Genomic DNA, 16,729 nt, shown 5'->3' with positions numbered 1-16,729 from the left:
AAAAATAAAAACTTCCCTGCGGGGATAAGTAATTAAATTTATGAATTAATTACAAGACAATGTTAACTTTATTTTAAATTAGCCAATGCCAATTTAAATAGTAAATTTCAACCTACCTGTGGGCAAAGGTTGCATCATGCATGAAATTTACTCTTTATCAATAAGACTAATAAATTTAAATATTGAAAAATAAAATTCTCTGTACCTGTGGGCAACCGAGAGAAATTTTACTTTCAATACCAAATTTGTTATCTTATTCTAATTAAGTCATAAAAATAAAAACTTCTCTGTAGGGATAAGTAATTAAATTTATGAATTAATTACAAGACGATGTTAATTTTTCTATATGAAGTTCACGTGTACGATCTTTATGCAATTATTATAAAATCGAGATGTTGTGGCTCTCCCAAAATCATAATAATCACTCTGCAGTTTATGAACATCTAATAAAATTCTTTATGATGTTCTTATGTGTAATCCTGATGTAATTATCATTAAAAACCGGGATGCTGTGGCTCCCTAAAATCATAATGATAATTACGTGTGTGTAATCTTGATGCAATTGTCATTCAAAATTGGGATGCTGTGGCTCTCCCAAAATTATCATGATAATTGCTACTTCATTAACATCTAACAACTTTATAGATGCCCCCTTAATAGCCCCAGGAATATAACAAACCAATACTTAAATGGGGTAAACAGCATTTTCCAAGGTGCAAGCAGATGAGCTCCCAGGAAAGTGAGGGGGGTCACACCGGACACACTTAAATCCCAAGACTTTCCTTGTCAGAACTTTCCCCGACATTGCATTCTTAGATATTACTGTAAACACACCAGTATATATGGTATTGTTAATTATTCTTAGGTCTAGGCATCAAGTAATTTATATTTAAACAATATAAATTCAACAATTAAAAATATATTCCTCAATTCATGTATTAAATAAACAATAATTTTAATACACAGTACTGTAAATAATAAAGGGAATAAAATCTTAATGTGAAAGCATAAAACCAGGCTTAGCTCAATGGTTTGAAGCTTGTCACTTTATGGACATGAAGGTCCCAAGTTCGAACCCCATATGAGCCAAATCTTTTATTTTATTTAAATGCTACTGTAATGGGCTAGTATATTGAGTTGGGCTTTTGGGTCACAAGACTCCAAATGGGCTACTGTATTTGGGCAATTGGGTCAACCCACTTAATCGGGTCAGGCCTCTGGGTCTATGTATAGTGCTGGCCCAAACTAGGTCAGCCCACTTAAATGGCCCAAAACTGCATGGGTTTTAAAAAAAAACCCTACCCGAAAAATATATCCAACCCAAAAACTTTAATGGGTCGAAACCCTACCCAGTCACCAACCAACCCGACCCGTAATGTTCCAGATGGGTTGAAAACCCTAAAAATGGAACCCTAGCCGCCACCCCTTTATGAAAATACCCATATCAAGATTACAACAACTCAAAATTAGGCAGTATATCACAATACACAGAATAGTGATAAAACAAAAAGTAGTTATATCAAATTTATGGGTTTTCACAAACAGTACGTGAACAACAAATATTCACAAAATAATCGCTAATACGTTTCTATCATGTCACAAAAGACGAAATATTGCTCAAACAAAGTGAACAATACCAAATAGAATATACTTGATTCAATATTGATAACCAATAAAAATTACTTGATTCAATATTGATAACGCATAGTAAAATTATACGCTAAGCAAAATAGCACAGATGATGGCTCTGATACCGCATGTTAGAAATAATTAAATAACAATTATTTCTTTAACCTAACATGCGCAGCGGAAAACAAATAAGACAGGATTCAGGCTTACCTCTAGCCATATTTGCTCAAGCTTTTCCACGATCCATCTGAAGAACAAAAAAAAGATTATTTGAGGGATCTTCTAACCTATGCCTATTGCTTGATGGCTGTACTGATAGTGTACACAGGCACTCTATTTATAGGCTAGGTTAGGGACCCTCAAATGGTAAACACCGTATTGTTTCCTTCCATCAAGGAAACAATATTGTTAATTGATTTTTAAAATCAATTAACCGATTCCATATTTACGGTAATCTAAATTAATAGAAATAACCATAATACCGATTCCATATTTACGGTAATCTAAATTAATAGAAATAATCATAATACTGTATATGTTTATTAAAAAATAATAAACATAGCAAACACCGTAAATGTGATATAAAGGCCACATAAGGGAATAATATCTTACATAATGTCTATAAAATAACAAGTTTGATGGACAACCCATTACCCATGCATGCTGAACATGAGGGGTAACGGAAAATATTGTTGACAGTGTCGGCCTCTGTTTTGGTTGGGTAAAACAGGGGTGAACAAACATTTCCCTTACCTAGTGGGTGTACTCAACCTTAAACCAAGTAAACATGTCAGCTAGAATTTTGACAGGATTAGAGGACCCAAACGAAAGCAATAAAATGGCCCATTTGATGTTGTTCAGCTCTAAAGGAAAACCCCTTTAATTTCCCCACCCAGCTTCTACAGATATCTACTGGTAGAAAGAAGGAAAAGGCAGGCCAAGTTCGATGTGAAATTTATATCATATCAACCATTCACTCTAATATCATGTGAAATGAACTACAAGTTCGATAATGAATAAGTCTCTAACTCTACTATCGGGGCTGGGACAAGAACAACGAACGGATTCTTTGATTTTCAGTTCACTACATTTCTAATTCCTATTGACAATAACTTCCTTATTATTCGAAAAAAAAAAAAGAAAAGAAGTTTGATTTCTTTCAATTCAATCTTTCTTCAACGGCTCCTGAATTTGAAGTTTTGAACTCCTCTTTTTCTTGGGCCCCTTCCTTTTGAGCCGATACCCTCCCGCTTGAAAGAGCAGGACTTTCACACCCCTTCCCGGAAATGAATGTCCAGCCTTGCTTGTAGTCTCCACTCCAGTTCTTACTTCCTCGTAGTGGTCAGTGGTACGTATAATTACATTTCATCTACAACATGTCTAAAATCTTAACCATAACCATGCTCTGTTTTGTCAATCTTTCACAGATCAAGTTACAAAACGTTACAAGACTCTGCCAAACAAAGAGCATTGTGACTGTTAACGGGCAGTTCCCTCGGCCTCGTATCATAGCAAGGGAAGGCGACCGGCTCCTGATTAAAGTGGTTAACCATGTTCAGAACAACATCACCCTCCATTGGTATATATATATATATATAAGCAGTGGCGAAGCCAGGATTTTGATTCACGGGGGACAAAATTAAACAATAAAAGTGACCCAAAATTAATTGAAAATATTAAAGAATGTAATTGACAAAATAAATAAACAATTCAATAAAAATAATTTGACAATGTTCTTTTTGTAGATATGCTATTCGGATTTGATCTCTATAATTATGAATATAATTTGAAATCTTTTTCTTAAGCAAGCATCTACTGACATATTTGCTAAATCTACTTCAACACGAGTTCATTTAGAGTTTGATTGAAGTTCAATGAAATCATTGTTGCTCTCTATAAGTTCAGATAACTATAGTTTTATATTTCATACAATTAAAATGTTATTATGTTGGCAGAGTTAAAACATAATATCAAGAATAATGTTATTTAGTAAAATATTATACGACTATTATATAATTAAAATGGTGTGGCTCTGAAAATCAGTCCTTAAATTTTTATTTTATTTTGTAAGTATTAATCTAAAGGTTAATTTTTACTGTTATCTATTTGTATGAAAATTATATAACAATTTATTAAATATCATTACTATAATAAATCATAACTTTTCACTTAAAAAAGAGAGAGAGAAAAAATAATTTCAACTTTGAAACACGCATCAAGAACTCAGCAGCTAAAACTAACTAAAGTATATATATAAAAACTAAAGTACACTACCTTTACACGCAACACGCGTTTTGGACGCGGGCTAGAGTTATTTAAACGGGGCGTTTCGTCACAAATAATTAACCCAGTGTTGTGCACAGTGTTCGTCTTCTTCTTCTTCTTCGTTAAGAAAGGACCTTTAACCTAAAAATGTCTGAAGCTTGAAGATTTAAAATGGTAAAAGCATGAAAGACTAAACTCTGGTTCTCTTAGTCTTGGAAAAGCTTTGCCAGTCCAATGTAGATGTCCCTTGATGAGTGGTTGAGGGTGGGCAACCAAGATATCCAAGAAAAATTTATAGGGACTAAGGAAAAATTTTGGGGGTTGAGGGGGGCATGTGCCCGCTCTCGACCCCCCTGGCTCCGCCCCTATATATAAGAGGCGGTGCCATTCTTTTGATTGTTGTTAATATTTTTATTGGCTGCATGTATTTGAAATCTGATCCAAGCTAGTCATCATCCTCAGCCAGCTTCATTCTTAAAGTAGACATCCTTGACTTTGGTGATTTAAGGCTGGAGACACTCCACCGGTCGTCTGCAGGAATGCTAGTGTTGCTACTTAATGGCGGTGGTGGCCTTGATGGGTCAATGCCTTGTGTGGCTAAGAGTGCCCTGAGGTTGCTAGGCAGCTCAGTCACTTTCCCACCAGCCACGGTGGCCTGAGCTTGCTCAAAGAAAAGAACTTGCACTACCACCAAGGGGAGTAGCTCATTTTGTGCGGCATGCATGCAGGCCTCCACAGATAGCTTTTTCAAGTTTGGGTGAGTCTGGAATTTTTCAAGCATAAGAGCTTCAGTGATTTGAAGGTGCATGACGTGGTTTGTGGAGAGAAATGGAATGTACGTAGGACAAGAAGTTCTCCATGCGCCTAGTTTTCTACACGTGCACATGTCATTTTTAGTGTTTCAAAACTTTAAGTTAAACGGTGCGTTTTGTCGTTGTCTTCTACACTCCTTCTTCAACTTTGTTGCAAATGGCTATGGCTATGCATAGACGCTGTATCATCTCGGGTTATGGGAAGGAGTGCATGAAAATTTACAAGAATACACAAAAATCAATTATCGACGAGACGCTGTATCATCTCGGGCTCATCCGAATCCACCATTTATTTCTTTTAGTTTCCAAGAAACCAAACACCAAAAAGAATGTGTTAAAAGATTGTGGGTCCTCATGGGAGTGGCCAAACGCACCCTTTTGGACTTAGGTAATTTTGGAAAGTCAGGCTTTAAAAAGTCATGTGCGTGGCATGTGACCTCATTTCCATCACTTTTGACAGACTAAGTGGACAGAAGGTCAAGATTGACATACGTAGTAAATATCAGGGGGGTCATCTACGAAAAATTAAACATTGGGCGTCAGATTGCCAATAGGTGGATACATCAGGGGGGTAAAGTGTACTTTCCCCTTATTTTTTAGGATTTTCTTTTAATAAAATAACAGAAATATTATTTTAAGCAAAAATGTTGACTTGACATTAACGGTGTACAGTAGACAAAAAAGTTACGGAGGGATCTATTGCGAATAATTGAAAACTCAAACATCTAATTTCTAAAATTAAAAAGTGAGTGAATTCAAATCTCTCGTTTATTCAAAAATTTATTATACATTTACCCTTTAATTAATAACAAATACTTGAAGCATTCAAATCTGCTGACTGTTACCCCCTGCTCTTCCCAAGCCTCTTTGGCTTTGAAAAAGAATCCTGAGAAATAACGGCCTTGTTTGGCAAGCAACACAAAAAATTTCAACTTTATTTTCACATTTTCCAAAAACAATCAATATCAAAACATTTCAACTTTTTATATCAATAACTTTTTTATTACTATTCAAATAAAAAAAATCCACTACAATACAAAATTTTTCCACTTTTCTATATAATTTTTTTTACTTTATATTACATCTATCACCTTTTACTACCTCAAAAATTATTTTCCCACTATCTTGCCAAACATACCCAACATGTTCGTCGGTAAAGGAGCTTGTTGTACCGTTGGTGATGGGCAAAACTTGAAAATCTGGTATGATCCTTGAGTGCCTACCATTCCTGGTTTCAAACATATGACCAATTGATAGGGCTGAGAATTCATATAGATTTTTGTCATGTGATTTGTTTATAGCCTTAATTAGATTCACTTGTGATTTGTCTCCGGCTATAATTGAAGTTCATTATTAATAGGGATAATTGCACCACTGGTTCCTGAGGTATACCATAATTACAAATCACTCCCTATGGTTTAAAAAGTTTATGGGAGGTCCTTATGGTAAACTATAATTACAAATCGATCCCTAGAGTCAAATTCTTTTAAAAATTTTGACAGATTCTGTCAAATGCCACGTCAGCACCACATCAAACCAATAAAATAGCGACACGTGTCCATCTGAATAAAAAAATATAAATTTATTAAAAAATAATTAAATAAACTTATTTTTTAAAAAAAAAAATTCAAAAAAAAATTAAAAACAAAAAAGGAAGGGGTGGCCGCGGGCCACCCCCAGTGGCAGCCGGGGGTGGCCCGAAGGCCACCCCAAGCCATTGGGGGTGGCTGCGCGGCCACTCCTCCCTTTTTTTTTTTTTTTTTTTTTTATTTTAAATAAGTTTATTTATTTATTTTTTAATAAATTTATATCTTTTTATTCAGATGGACATGTGTCGCCATCTTATTGGTTTGATATGGCATTTAACAGAATCTGTCAAATTTTTTAACAGAATTTGTCAATTTTTTTTAACAGAATTTGACTTCAGGGATCGATTTGTAATTATAGTTTACCACAAGGACCTTCAATGAACTTTTTAAACCATAGGGAGTGATTCGTAATTATGACATACCCCAAGGACCATTGATGCAATTATCCCTTATCAATATAATTCCCCTTCCATTTTTACATTCCTCCATTGTTCACCAATCCAATCCAGCATTAACATGCCTCCCTGAGCTCAAAGTTTCAGATCTCATTATCATAGATGGGCCGGGACATAGAAAAACTAAATAAGCTTTTCAACCCGGATTCTGCAGCAAACACAGAACATTCATCTCAGCCTTCAACCTTCAATGGACTCATGTATCCAGACTCCCTCTGCTTCAGGTCAATTTTCTATAAAAACAGCTATGAGCTTGATCTTAATCTAAACCAAATCAGTACAGGGCCTCTCTCTTCAAAAGAATAGAAGAAACTATAAAGACTAAAAAATTCAGCATAGGCCGAAGCATTTGTTGTGGAAGATTCCTCGGAACATATTGCCAGTCAAAGCTATGTTAGCAGCCAAATTTATTCACTCAAATAGTGTGGAAATAACTCAACATCTTTTTTTGGGATGTGTCATAGTTAGAATTTTATGGAGACATTCTAAATGGCCTCTAAACATATTGAGTAATGTTTGCAGTACAACATTTGTGCACACTTTGTACAACAAAGCTGACGTGAAAATTACTTTCAATTTTTTTACAAAGTGTGTAATGTTGTGCAGCAATTTTCACGCTAGCTTTGTTGTACAAAATGTGTACAAATGTTGTACGTGTAGCAAACATTACTCAAACATATCAGCCTTTGAAGATTACCCCATGGCTCGGTGGATAAAAAATATCCTCAATCCTCAAAATACTTTAGCTATTCCTAAGAATGAGATTCACAGTTTCCAACTCTGTGCAGCTATTATGATGGATACAATAGGGTTCCATAGAAACCCAATTGTGTGCATAACTCTCAGCCTTCCATTTCTTCTCAAGCATGCATATCAACTTAACAATAATGAAGGCTCATGAGCATGCTTGGGAAGTAAATTCCCCTCTTGTTAGTCTAGGTTTGAATTTAAAACCTTGTTAAATTACCGGTTATTTCAAAAACTTAAGTTAATAAAAAATAGCAACCATTAATTAATATTATAACTTATAGCACCTATTATCAGAATCATACTCCCATCCCTCACTAGGAAGCAATTACGATTAGCAGACATTCTATTTTCAATTTTTATAAATAATTATATTTTTTATTTTTTATCGGCTTACGTTAATTTTTAGAATAACTGGTGATTTAACATGGTATTAGAACAAAAGTACTGGCTTCGAACCTTATATTTATAATTCACCCTATTTCAATTGAATATTATACACGTCGGGTCTCACTTATTGAGAGTGAGTTTGAGCGCAGAATCCTCACAGCTTAGTCTTTTAGAATATCTAGGGATTCAACTATATATCTTTCCCCTGTTCTGATTTTGGATAATTGGTGAAGTACTACAGCTTGTTATGTTGGCTAAAGTTCTTTTCTTAGCTGCTTGGTTTCTAATACTGGTTTATGGTGATCGATGGATCAATTGATGGACTGAGTCATGAAATCGTCTATTGTTTATTGTTATCAAGCTTTTAGTTTTGAGTGGCAATTGGAATCAATGTTGCATTAGCTACTGAAATGAATCTTCAAGGAACATTTAGGGATATTAGATCCTCAAGCTCCTCCTACAGATGCTTTGAACAAAAACAAAGAACAGTAGAGCACATAATAGTGATTGGCTTTTGGGGCTTGCTAATTGGGAGCAAGATCTCGTGCAATTGAACTACAATTTGCAACTAATTAACAGGCATACATGAATAGGCTATAACATCTTGGGTCACATTTCCGGACAAGGGTCCTCTCAATTTCAATTAAAATAGAGATCGATGAGTCATTTCATGGTCAGAATTTTATGTTGTTGTATTTAACGATGCAAATGATATCACGTCATTTAAATTTTTTAAATGGTGTGACATATCTAACCCTAGCCGTATGAATATGTTACGAAGCACATGCAAACGTATCTCATATAACTAGTAATATTCAAAATGAACATTATATTGCCTACACACGTTCACATTTTGTGATTCATGAGACTGTACACAACAAAAACACCCATGATAAGAGAGTGATCAATATAGGGCTCCACCACCATTGTCAAAACATCGTTGCCTAAATCAACCCCACATGCTGATTTCTTTCTCTGTAACTGTCCATGAAAACATGATAAGTTAGAATTAACGGTACTCAAAGCAATGAACGATTTTTAAAAACACAGTTAAGCGTTTAGTAAAAACGTAATTTGACCTTTAAAATCATGCGTTCCCTCTTGCTTGCGAATTTTTTTACGTTTTCAGATATAACTTTTTTGATAAACGCACTCACAAACGATATATTTTTTGCGATTTGGTTTAAAATTGTAGTGGCAAACGCCCTTCAAGAATGATGAAATGAGAAAATGTGTAAGACTAAATTCACCTCTGCAACAAGCCCCCCGAATTGGTCTACTATCTTGCATGCTGACTTGTTGCTACCCCAGCTTTGGATCTTGTAATGGCCTGGTTGGTTCTCATCTAACCCCACAAGAACCTCATATGGTGAGACTGGTGAGTCCCCTCTTGAAATCCTAAAAGTTTTTCTTACTTGGAAACCAGGCTTTTTCCTGTCAACCTCTGTAGCTGTGGATCTGTAGCCCTCCCAAAACCTGAACAATTTGAATCTCTACAAAAGAAAAGCACAGATTGTGAGCATAAATCGAGTCCAAACTTCTCAAAATGATGCTATTTAATAATCTTTTTTTTTTTTTACCTTTCTTAGTATGGTGAATATGACCTTTCCTTTGAAATCCATAAGATAGACTTCATCTCTGCATTTGCGGCTGTAGTTATCAACTCGATACACAATTTGACCCTTGGCATCAAAGACAGTGCAACCTTTGCCACCGAACACCAGAGACTTCATCCATATTGTAAATGTTTCTTGTTTGGAAGAGAAGTAGGAGGAGGCAGAGGAAGGTAGCCCTTGGGGATGAACCTTTGCCGTCATAATTAAAGTTGGATTTACCCTTCAACAACTATAGAGTATTTAGATGTCTATCTTCTTTTGGCTAGCCCCCGGAAGTTATGTTGGCATATATATAGAGCAGAAAAAACTTTTCTGAGCTAATGATAATTGAGAGTGAAAGTAAAAAATAAAAAATAAAAATTACATATAAACACGTTGCAGTAAAATTAAGTTTCTGTCTAATCTGTGGACTCTGGTGGCGCACTAATGCTATATATTTATACAGATGAATCAATTTAATAAGTTAAAAGATTAGCATGAGAGAAGTAGCAAGTTCCTATGTTTATTCAAGTTCTTGACTTGTTCTTAAGCATGAAAAGGTACACCCGAAAGCTAATCATAAACCATATAGTATTCAAAAGTGCTTACTTTTCATATATATATATATATATATATATATGGGGCGATGGACGTGTATTCGAAGCTTATCAACACTTTAGTGACTCCATGCCCCATGTCATCCGGGGCTTTCACTGTTGCAAGCTACAGATTTAGTCAGCTCACCTATGATGGGGTGCACACATTACGTGCATATGCATCGCATTTAGCAGATACATTTGAACATTTTTGTCATGTTCTTTTGCATGATTAGATACTTCAATTCCCAACTGCAGAATCCTTATCAAGAATTGCCGTGAATCATTGGCTGATGTCAACTGCATACATGCAAAATTAATCACACCTTGCTGCAAGTAAAAATGTTGAACCTCGTGGGAAATCTGTAATCGTCTTATGATGTTTTGCTTCCAAATTCTTGCTTTTGTACGCAAGACTAACTCTTTTGTTTTGTACATAACATTGATTATATTATATGACAAATAGGTGGTTGCTGAACTTGGTCATAACACCAACCAAAAAAAAAAAAACAGAGCTCTCACTAAATTCTTTGGATTCAGTCCATTAATCTGACATCTTTTTTTAGAGCATATGATTCTCACATGCATTTTTAATATAGATTCGGCTTATGTGTTGGAGAGCAATAATAGGAAATTAATCTCCTGTTATTTCAGTTGTACAGCCAAGATTAGTCACCATTTTTCTTTCTCTTCTTCCATCTCTTTCTGCAAAAGGCAAAAGCTATCTTCGGTGCCAATAAGGGGCTTTGACACGGCCATGAAACTCAAAACCATCGTCCGCTTCCAAAGACGACAAGCTCGTCATCCCACCATTTCATATCGACCGGCATGTTGTTTTAAGAGGTTTTTCTTTTACTTTATTTTTTCAAGTGACCGACATCAAAAACAATTTAAAATACATCACGGCAGCTAGTATGAAATGAGTGCGAGTCGTCCTACGTCATGGCACCAGTCCACATTAATGGCTGTAATTGGTGCCTAGTAGATAGTTGACAAAAATCAGGTACCGATCGAGAAAGCCGGTGGTGAGAATTCATTAACAAGTGGTTAAAATATGAAAAGGCTAGTGACATGAAATGATATAGAATTAGCACAATGGTAAAAGGCATAAACAAGTTCTTGTGTTTTCCCTCTTTCTTGTCTCTCTCCCCACTCCTTTTCTGGCGGCATTTAATTAGTATTCTACCACCAGTTTGTGTAGGTTGTTGAATCGAAGAGCAATTCTAGACCTCATCTTAAGAGCAATTCTAGACCTCATCTTAAATATATTTTAATCTTGCTTAGACATTTTATCATCAATAACTTATTCTGTAAGTTGATAGGGATTTGCCTCTGAGGAAGCTGAATGTTTTGTTAGTATTATCTCTTCGTTCTCTGGGTGCTAGATAATGGTTTTTATTTGTTGCCTTTTCCTGGGGATTGGATAAGTATTAATTAGTCACTAAACCACGACTTATCTGATTTATAATATTTTGTAAGAGAAACAGAGAATATTCATATCAAGCCACAAAAGGAAGATTCGACTCCTCTTGCTCAACAACTCAGCTCCAAACAGCAGGGCATTTGCCATAACTACACATCTTCTAACGAAGTCAAATACAATCAGCGTTATATAGGCATGATTTTCTCACCATATTTATTTGACTCCACGATGCAGCCAGCATCAAGATAATCATACCCACAAGGCAACACAACACCCTTGATTCTTGAAGACACTTTTAGAGCAATTTTGTAAATCCCCTTTGATTCATGGAAAGCCAGTTTTAGAGCTAAAAGTCATGCGTGTGTATAACCAAGAGCTTGCATCTACGAAAATTGTGTGAATGAAAACAATCTCCTTTAGTCATTTACATGATATCAGAGCTTTGTGGTTAATACCATGGTTCCTAATCCGAAATGCCCTCATCCAATTCCTCCGTTATAAATGGCTCGGCCTAATAGATTCTTAGCACACTGGCCAAAAAATGGACCGCCGAAAATGACGATTTTTGAGACAGTCCAGTGAACGGGTTGCTTGGAGAAACAATTTTTTTTCTTTTTTTCTTTTTGTAAGTTCTTGGAGAAACAATTACTACCATAACAAGAGAAATTGAAAGTTGCAGTAGGGAGGATAGCACTAAGAACGATTGGACCAAAACCGTTGTAGAGAAGTACCACCATGATGTCGGACAAAAAAGGTGCTTGAAGATAGACACTTAGGTTACGTTTGGTACACGGAATAGCTATTCAATTAAGAAAATGAATAGTTTTTATTGAAAAAATAAAAAATGTGGAATGAAATAGTCTTAGATACTTATCATATACTCTAACAAGTAACACAAATACTATTCTATTACACTTTCTTCCATTCTTAATAAAAATTATTAATTTTTTCTAATGCAATATTTATTTTGCGAATCAAATGTAACTTTAGTGAACACCAAGAGGTCAAGGGTCCATGGCCCATGATTTTTTATTTTTTTTTGAATTAGTTAGAAAAAGGACTGTTAAGGCAATTAAGAATAACCACTAGTAGGGATATGGATGGAGTCTCTCTCAGTAAAGAGAGTTGACCCATCAAATTTTTTTAATAAAAAAAGTTTGTAATCTCCAATGTAGATCTACTGGAACTTATCAAATGGCCCCAACTGCTGGATGGATCATTGGATTCAACATCCTTCTCATCGTTCTATGTTTGTGTCGGTCCATCTGAGATTAATTTTCATTTTATATATTAAAAAAAATAGTCAATTTAATTACACCGATTTTCAATAAACTTCTTGTAATATAAAAATTTGGTCGGAACTCACAATAAGAACAAAAGCCCCTACTCTTAACTTCCATCTAAAATTTCGACGGAATCTATTATTACGTCATGTCAGATCCAATCATACAATCACGTGTGTTACCCATTTCTGTTCATCCTTGACTTTGACAGAGAAATTCTTGGCATAAATATCAGTAGTCAAAGCTCTGTCACCCAAATCGGCAGGCGGCTTGGGCCTGAAATCAATGTCCAATCTTAATAGAGCCCTCTTGCAAAATTTGGCTAAAAATATCCCATCTAAGGAAGATCTCTTGTGGGTCAAAACACAAGAGAGCTAAATATCTCAAAAATGAGAACCTGCTTGAAACCCATGAGTAATTCTATAAGGACGATTAGAGTCCTTATTGTGTCTTCTCAAATGTCATGTCACTTAAAATCACTACTGAATTTGAGATGATCATTATTGAATTTTGATCGAATGGTAATTTAAAGTCACGTAACATTTGAGAGGACACAAGAAGAACTAGATTCCTCTTATAGAATTACTCGAAACCCATTCTCCTTAACAATCACCCAGACTGTGGAAAGGCATACTAAAAAACAAAATGGTTGTAGAGAAAGGTGTATGCTATGCAGTTTCCAGTGGCCACAATCTAAACATCTGGAACACCCCTTGGATTCATTCCCTCCCTCCCTGGTTTTAAACCTTCCCCAAACTCGAACCTCAACATTCCTCCCCATTTCAATATCTCTGATCTCATTAAACCTAATGGGTGGACTTAGGGCAGAGACATTCTTGATCACCGATTCGACCCAACCTCAATCCACCCCATTCTAAAAATCCACCTGCCCTCTACCCCTGAACCTGATTTAATTGGACCAAGCCTCCTCATTAACACACTATAGCCGCCCTCTCTTCCAAGGAGACTGAAAACTTCTTTGGAGCCTAAAACTTCAGCATAGACTAAAACACCTTCATTGGAAAATCACCTGGAATGCTCTTCTACTGAGATCACTCATCCAAAGATTTTCAGCTTCTACTAATCTAGAAGATTGGGCCTACCCAGTTTGCCAAGTACAGACAGAATTTGCTCAGCACTTATTCTTGGGCTACCCTTTAGCCATAATTCTCTGGAGATCATCAAGATGGCCATTGGACTCCTCTTCTGATAAGGATCCACTAGATTGATGGATGGGTTGTGAATGGAATTGAATGAAAAGATGATAATGGAATTGATAAATAATCCACTTGAGGTAGAGAAACACCCTTTCCGCTTGAGGTAGGAAAACACCGTACACCAATGTGTTATATCTTCCATAATCTCCTTTTGGTTATTTCCTCCCTTAAATAGACAACTACTCCTACTGGGCATGAACAACCCATCTGATAAGAACTCTATTCCTACTCAGTTATTCCTTCTTCCCAACTTAAAGAAAACAAACGATAACATAGAACAAAAGAGATAAAGATAAGTGTAGTCTACCCAACATAATGATAAAGATAACATAATTATCTAACTACCTATCTACTAATTGATAAGGGTCATGGGGATTGGATGCTTCACCCAAGTGAAGTTGATTAGGCTTCTAATTCTAAGGGACCGGTTCCTATCAATTGTCCCTCCTTAAACAAGATCCTTGTCCTCAAGGTCGAGTTCTCTCATCTCCGTTTGCCTCTTCATCATGTTCAAGCTCCAACTCATCGTCTAGATCAGCTTCAATAATAAAAACATGTGAGACTGCACAACGATGCCCCGGCGTAAACCTCTCAGTGCAATTGAAACATAATCCTTGTACCCTTCTTTTCTGCATTTCCTCCCACGAAAGTTTTTTGACAGAGGTTTGAGAACCTGGAGCTTTAGAACTTATCGCTATAGTGGTATTGCTTTCCCATGATGGGCTCCTTTCGGTGTGAGTCAACTCATCCTCCCGCATTCGTGCGAATTCAATGGTCTCACGGAGTGTGCGAGGCTTGAACTTACGAACATCATTTGAAATATTAGCCTTCAACCCGCCTAAGAATGTCCCGATTAGTGCTTTTTGTGTCCATCCAACCACACGGTTGGCCAGTTTTTCGAACTCCTGCTGATACTCTCTCAAGGTTCCCTTCTGTTTGACCCGGGATAGAGCTTCGTCGTAATCCTCGTATTCTGTTGGGCCAAACCTAGCTAGCAATTCCCTCTCAAGAATGGGCCAAGTAATATGTTGTTTTTCAACCTGGTAAACCTTTTTTAACCATTGCCACCACTGCTTTGCCTCGCCTTCCAAGTAGAACGCCGCCAGTGTGACTTTTTGCTCTTCTGCCGTGGATTGATACTCAAAGAATTGAGCAACTCGATCCAACCAAATAATAGGATCTTCTCCATGGAACTTTGGAAATTCCATCTTCATAGGACGAAAATAATGCCCGTTTCCCCGGTGGTCACGATTGTGCCTAAACCGTGAATTAGAGCTCTCCTCATTATCCTTCTCCTTCTCCTTCTCTGGACGGTACGGTGGCTCCCTTTGCTTCTTTGCAAATGTGGCCAAAGCCTCCTGTACTGATCGGGTAATGCTCATCTGCATTGACCATTCCTGGCTCTCCTTCTCCTTTGCTGATCGATCAGAGATTTCCTTCCACGAGGGTTCCAAATTCTGCATAGACGCACGGATCTCATGCACGTCGGTCTCCAACTTCTCAATGCGGTCCTTTTGGGTCGACATTGCTCTGATACCACTTGATAAGGATCCACTAGATTGATGGATGGGTTGTGAATGGAATTGAATGAAAAATGATAATGGAATTGATAAATAATCCACTTGAGGTAGGAAAACACCGTACACCAATGTGTTATATCTTCCATAATCTCCTTTTGGCTATTTCCTCCCTTAAATAGACAACTACTCCTACTGGGCATGAACAACCCATCTGATAAGAACTCTATTCCTACTCAGTTTCTCCTTCTTCCCAACTTAAAGAAAACAAACGATAACATAGAACAAAAGAGATAAAGATAAGTGTAGTCTACCCAACATAATGATAAAGATAACATAATTATCTAGCTACCTATCTACTATCTACTAATTGATAAGGATCACGGGGATCGGATGCTTCACCCAAGTGAAGTTGATTAGGCTTCTAACTCTTAAGGGACCGGTTCCTATCATTTTCCTTTGAAGACAAGCCCGTGGAATCCTGGATCAAAGCCATCCTCCAACCCCAAAATAATCTGGCCATCCCTCTTGAGGAATCTCTAAAGTTCCAGCTTTAGGCACCCAATTTCCCTAGAGATAATTTGGCTCACCATGAATAATTTGGTCCATAATGCAATCAAGCCAGACATCCCCTCAATCTTGAAACTCATTTGGCTTACCGTCATTTCTCATAAAGACATATGGGAGAATTCCTCCCCCACCTGAGAAGTCTAGACTGCCCTCCCCCAGGGCATGTTAAAGCCAACTTTGATGTGGTTATGAGGAATTTGCAGCAGCAGTCCTCAGTGACGACCAGGGTGGCATTCTTCTTGCCAAGGCAGTGCGCATTCCTCTCCTACAAGTTGACTCCGGAGAAGCCTAAGCAGCACTGCTTGCAGCACAGTTAGCCACCACCTTGGGTATTGTTCCCCTTGTTTTAGAGGGTGACTCCCAGGTTGTCACTCTTGCCATCAACCAACCCAAGCTCACATCAAATTGGCATATTAGTCCAACCATCTCAAATTTGAGCCACAAGCTCCTCTCCTTCCCCAATTGGACCGCTCCTAAAGTTAACAAATGTACCAATTTCAGAGCAAGAAGCCAGATGGGTTGCTTCTCACCAAGTGTTCGAAAGCTTCCCGCCAACTAGCTACAATGCTGGCCATTAGAATTAAGAGTGGCAAAGACCCCCAATTAAATAACACCAAATATCAATCAATTTTGACAAAAAA

At 36.9% G+C, this 16,729-nt stretch overlaps 1 protein-coding gene across 1 annotated transcript; it reads right to left on the bottom strand.

The window, feature by feature from the left end:
• Nucleotides 1-8,658: 8,658 nt before the first annotated feature.
• Nucleotides 8,659-9,828, bottom strand: LOC133875739 (protein LURP-one-related 11-like). Its single transcript, XM_062313960.1, has 3 exons — nucleotides 9,468-9,828; nucleotides 9,138-9,380; nucleotides 8,659-8,868 (listed from the first exon to the last, which is right to left on the bottom strand). The coding sequence occupies exons 1-3, from the start codon at nucleotides 9,702-9,704 to the stop codon at nucleotides 8,734-8,736; spliced, it is 615 nt and encodes a 204-aa protein (XP_062169944.1). The 5' UTR covers nucleotides 9,705-9,828; the 3' UTR covers nucleotides 8,659-8,733.
• Between the last annotated feature and the right edge of the window lie 6,901 nt (nucleotides 9,829-16,729).

The sequence above is a fragment of the Alnus glutinosa genome, chromosome 8 (assembly GCF_958979055.1).
Source record: "Alnus glutinosa chromosome 8, dhAlnGlut1.1, whole genome shotgun sequence".
In the NCBI taxonomy this organism is placed as follows: domain Eukaryota; kingdom Viridiplantae; phylum Streptophyta; class Magnoliopsida; order Fagales; family Betulaceae; genus Alnus; species Alnus glutinosa.
This window is presented reverse-complemented; position numbering and strand designations above follow the sequence as displayed.